Source organism: Montipora capricornis, chromosome 14, assembly GCF_036669925.1.
Source record: "Montipora capricornis isolate CH-2021 chromosome 14, ASM3666992v2, whole genome shotgun sequence".
Taxonomy (NCBI): domain Eukaryota; kingdom Metazoa; phylum Cnidaria; class Anthozoa; order Scleractinia; family Acroporidae; genus Montipora; species Montipora capricornis.
Genome location: NC_090896.1, coordinates 46,741,383 through 46,746,382, shown reverse-complemented (window position 1 = coordinate 46,746,382; position 5,000 = coordinate 46,741,383). Strand labels below are relative to the sequence as shown.

General features: G+C 41.7%; 2 protein-coding genes across 2 annotated transcripts in view; one reads left to right on the top strand and one right to left on the bottom strand.

Annotated features, from left to right (window-relative positions):
- The window catches only part of LOC138033545 (dolichyl-diphosphooligosaccharide--protein glycosyltransferase subunit STT3A), a 26,218-nt gene extending 23,541 nt beyond the window's left edge, over nucleotides 1-2,677 (top strand). The window contains exons 14-16 of the mRNA XM_068881313.1: nucleotides 1,210-1,398; nucleotides 1,783-1,832; nucleotides 2,476-2,677. Coding sequence (XP_068737414.1) covers nucleotides 1,210-1,398; nucleotides 1,783-1,832; nucleotides 2,476-2,571 — 335 coding nt within the window. The 3' untranslated portion in view covers nucleotides 2,572-2,677. The remainder of the gene's footprint in view (nucleotides 1-1,209; nucleotides 1,399-1,782; nucleotides 1,833-2,475) is intronic.
- Nucleotides 2,678-4,266: 1,589 nt separating this feature from the next.
- Nucleotides 4,267-5,000, bottom strand: part of LOC138033363 (tiggy-winkle hedgehog protein-like) — a 7,060-nt gene continuing 6,326 nt past the window's right edge. The window contains exon 5 of the mRNA XM_068881103.1: nucleotides 4,267-5,000. This exon is cut by the window's right edge and continues 162 nt beyond it. Within this exon, the coding sequence (XP_068737204.1) occupies nucleotides 4,528-5,000 (473 nt within the window). The 3' untranslated portion in view covers nucleotides 4,267-4,527.

The window sequence follows — 5,000 nt, the reverse complement described above, 5'->3', positions numbered from 1 at the left end:
TTCATTAAGGACGTTCGCGACCAAAATGTTCCCACTTACAGATTTTTTTAAAACTTGCCACGCAGAAAGGTAATGATATACTTTTGCCAAAAAGGCCAAAAAAAAATGGGGGGTCACCGAGCTCGTTTTCGAGATCATGAGGTGCACTTTTAGAAGATTGCGTTACTTTAAGACGATCTCAGCTTACAACTGACAGCAATAAAAAAGCTACATTAGTGAAATTTAGATCAGGTAAACGTACTCAATTCAACGTACATAATATAACTAAATAAACTTTGCAGCTGATGTCTTTTTCTGAGGTGAAATAGACGTTGAAAAACGATGCATACTAGTCAAAGAAAGAGCATAGACGGCGAAATATTTGTAACTTCTCACGTACAGATTTATTATTTTTTTTGTTAAAATGGACAAAATCAGGAAAGGAAGTGATCTACGGAAAGAAAAATGGAGGTCACGGAGCATTCAAGAGGGTAAAATCGCTGCGAAGTTCTCAAAGCGATTGTCTATTCGCACTGTCACGTCATTGCGTGACATTTCCGAGAAGACCTGGGTCCACAAGCGACCCTTTGCCCGAGCGAGGATCAAACACTGGCTCGTTGCCATGTTTGTTTGCCTTCATGGTCTGCGATGCATGACGTGCACATGCATGACATGCGCGAAAAAATGCGCAGTAGCAATGGGCGCGAATGTCCTTAAGTCCATTGTTTTGCGGCGTTTTCGCAAGCATCGTCGTCGTCGTCGTCGTATCGTAATTTCCCTATTTGTCAATGCCGACGCCGTCGTCGGCGGTGACGTTTGGGCGTGAAGTTGCAGGTGGATTCTACTGGTTCAAATCTCGAAATGATTGAACTCCAGAACGCTTTGTAAACAACAAACTATTATTCTCATAAATTGTTGCTTTCTGTCTTTTGCCCCACAACTCTCGATCGTGATGTGTACATACAAATACCTTGCTTGTAAATTTTCGAAAATTTGCAAAATAATAGACCGCGAGTTTGCTATCAGTAAGAATTTGCTTTCTTTCTTCTTCTGGAAACCTCCGGCGCTCTTCTTAGTGTGACTGTTAACAGCCGTCTTGGATGATGGGCGAATTGAAACTGAAGCAAAGAACCGAACGGAGTTATTCCTTTATATGGCGTGTCTTCGTGTAAGAAAGAGCTTCGACTGATGTGTGCGCATATATCGCTGACCAATGTGCTTTTTTTCCAGATATCAACAAGTTCTTGTGGATGGTTCGCATTGGCGGTAGCACGGAGAAGGGCCGGCACATCAAGGAACATGATTACTACACTGCCACTGGAGAGTTTCGTATTGACAAGGGCGGTTCTCAAGTCCTCCTCAATTGTCTTATGTACAAAATGTGTTACTACCGCTTCGGGTCCGTTTACACTGAGCAGGGTGAGTTCAGGGCGTGTTTTATCAACCCTACCACCCGTCCCTCCATGGTTAAGATTTTGTGGCACTTGTTCTTGCTTATGGGCGGCTTTTAGTCGCATGTAGAAACCAAATTTTGCGAATGTTTCGGATAGGAATTACTGCGCTTGGTGATTGGTATAAAAAGTTCGCGATAAATTCCCATCCAATCAAAGGCAAGCAGAACCAACAGTGGTTTCTCGAACTCGTTTTTCCGCCATTAACGCTCGGCTGCTAAAGGCGGGAAAAATCTCACGTCACGATTGGCTATTTTAACTGTCTTGTTAAAACTTTTAACCTTGGGCTTTGAGTTTTTGACGCTCGGTCGCAATAAAACTGTTTTATAGTGTTTTTCATCTTTGTTTATAGGAAAACCGACTGGTTACGATCGTGTGCGAAACGCAGAAATCGGGAATAAGGTATTTATTCCAAAATATCTTCTTTTTTTTTTTGTGGTGAAGAAAGTATCTCGTGCCCGTGACAAAGGGAAATGCTATCAGTGTTTAAGGTTAACTTGCCTGTTCAATATTATGGTAATGTTTAGAAAAGATCAAGCAGGCTTATTTCGTCTAATGATGGTGCCATCCCACGTGCAGAGGCAGTTACAAACGAAGGAGAATTCACCGGTAGTTACTACAACCCAAGAAATGAGAAATTTCTTATTTTCCCGCTTGAGACTTTGTTTCTGCGCTTGCATTTCACGTTTGTTGACGTGTTTTACTAGATATGAGATCACTATAACTTTACGAAGAAGATAGTGAATTCGAAGCCCGGCAAGTGTAATTTATGATCTACCCGGCGATTACTTGTTCGAATGCGTTACCACTCTTGGGATGCGGCGCGAGTCTGATTACTCTGTTGAATCTGAAGGTCATAGGTTCCTCTTCGGATCATTGGGATTTTTCCCCGAGTATGCCCGAGTAATCATCGACAATAAAGCTAGAAGGTATATCCGGGACTTAAACGGGCTTTCAACTTGAACGGCATAAACGTGAAAACCAAGATCAACTACTTTAAAACCTGTCTATTCAGACAATCTGTACGCCATTTTTTCTCTTGTAGGAATTCGAACTTGATGTGCTTGAGGAAGCTTACACCACCGAACACTGGCTTGTCCGAATTTACAAAGTCAAAGATCTGGAAAATAGAGGCTCATGAAGTTTGCAGAGCAGTTTTTTTTAGAATACCAGTAATGTACACTGAAGATGTGAATACATCTACTGTTATGTTTCTGCAAGTGGATTAAAAAAAGAAATTTGAACTATCTGTCTTCTGCAGGTTTTAATGGTGAAGAACTTGCCTTCAAGGCAAACGGCACACGCCAGGCTTTACTGTTTCCCTAACTCAACGAAAGAGATCTCATTTCAAATCAGCTTAGGTTAAGTTATCAAAAAAAGAACTGAAAAGCTAAAATGGAAGGATTTTGATGGTTTTTGGAAAGCAACAACCTTCCCTTGTCCTCTCCTTTGACGGCAAATTCGATGCGTTCTCTAATATCCTCTACCGTACTTGAAGAGGTTTGGATACTTTTGAGTTCAAATTAAACTTGATCATCTCATTTCACAATACTCAGCAAATGTATTCCACTTTCGTCGCGTGAAAATACTATGGAATAAGTAACAACAGAAACCCATAAGGGTTGAAACGTGTAACGGCCCCTTGTGTGCTGGGAAACAAGCTTCCGAATATTCAATTTGCTAAGTACCATATTTGGAACAACAACAGCGAGGGGTTTCCAAATATGGTACTTAGCACTGAAACATTCAACCAATCAGTTCGCACTGAATATTCGGAAGCTGTGAACGCGTGTTACACGTTTCAACCCTTATGGGTTTCTGGTAACAACTATTCACCGAAATGGAGGTTGTTAGTGGAGGATATTCACCACTAGCCACCAACACTGATGTGAATAGTTGTTTCAGCATATACTAAAACACTGAGATAACGGATATAACACTGACAAAATGATGATTTTAATTCGTTTTTAGTCCTGAAACGATTACAATATTTTCGGCCGCAAATCCCGCGCTAGTTGCTCGGAGGTGAATGGTAAAAGATATACGGTGTTTGAGTAGCCAACCAGAGAGCGTGGTTTCAAAAATGCTATCCAATGTTTTGGTGTACACTAATACTATTAATGCCATGCTCTACAAATATCAGTAACTACGCATCCGGTTTTTATTGCTTTTACAAAATAAAACAGGGAAGACATCCTTAATTTGTGGGCCTTTTTAAGAAAACAATTATTCCTCTCACGCTTGTTGGATGTGAGATGATTGTTGTCAACCAATAGTCCATTACGCTTGTGTGATTGATGGACTCCTTAACCAACTTTATATCCCAACGTGCGTTCGTGGATTCAGTAATTTTTAAATAATACACTAGACTGTGAATAACCTCGACTGTGATGTTAGCGAAATTCACGCACGTTGAGGGACATCGCAATTAAAAAGGCGCGAGGATGAAGGACGTTTTGTTTTATCCAACCAGCATAAAACTTCGAACTTTTTTTTTTATACGCTCTTTTTATAACTTTCGAACCATGTTAACAGAGGTCGTGCTTCTTGAAACCCTGTTCCTTGGCGGACGTCTTTGTTTGCAAAACAATTTTTCTCAAATCATACTCCACGGTATCAATTTTTGGGAATAATTTCAACCTGAGTATTAAACTCTTCCTTTTGTTCAAAAGTGTGATTTGCGTTCGCGGGTTTTTTTTTTCCCAACGCGGCTAAACTGGAACCAGTGGAGTCCAGATGCCCGGGGGGGGGGGGAGGGGGGAGGGGGCACAACCTCGTACCTGGGTTCTGTCTATATCCGATTCCTTGAAGCAAGTTGTGACGAAAAGAAGAGACATCTTACGAACTTGGTTAAGCATTTTACCCAGAGTGAGACGAATATATCGCCTACTGGACTTCGTCATCCTTCTAATCATCCGTTACTCCTGGCTATTTTTACGCTCCATTCCCCGTCGCTCCTTCACTGTAGTTTGCGTCCTTCAAGTCCGTCCTAATATTCACTTCGCAGTGTCATCGTCGGAAGTAGCCTCCAGATTTTACAGGAATGCAAGACCACCAGCGTGAATGGAATTCTACCGAACCTATTGTCATGAGCGTTTTAGTTAAACATACCGGTCAGTGTCATGAGAATTAGAGCATACCACGAAATTTCATCTGCCTCAGGTCCATTTTCCATTAACATTGTAGGCAACACGAAGTAATTTGCCAACCACTTCCAGGCTCTTAGAGGCGCCATAACCAAATGCGCTGTATCATGGGAAGGCCAGCTGGCGTAACACGACACCAATACTCCATCTACAAGCATTGTGCCTTGCGATGTTAACGGGGCGTACACGCCCTTCTCCATTACCATGGTTACTCGCGTCACTGCTTCGTAGAAAGAGGAACTCCCATTCGAAACTAGATCTCCTGGTTCAATTTCGGAAGCAAATATCGCAGAAATCACGGAAGAAGAATTTCGTTTTCTAAAAATCAGATGTTGCGGCGACAATAGTATGGTGTTCCCTCCACTAATCTCAAGTTTGCAAAATTCTGCTTGTTTTTCGGTTTCTCTGTGTAGAAATGTGATCA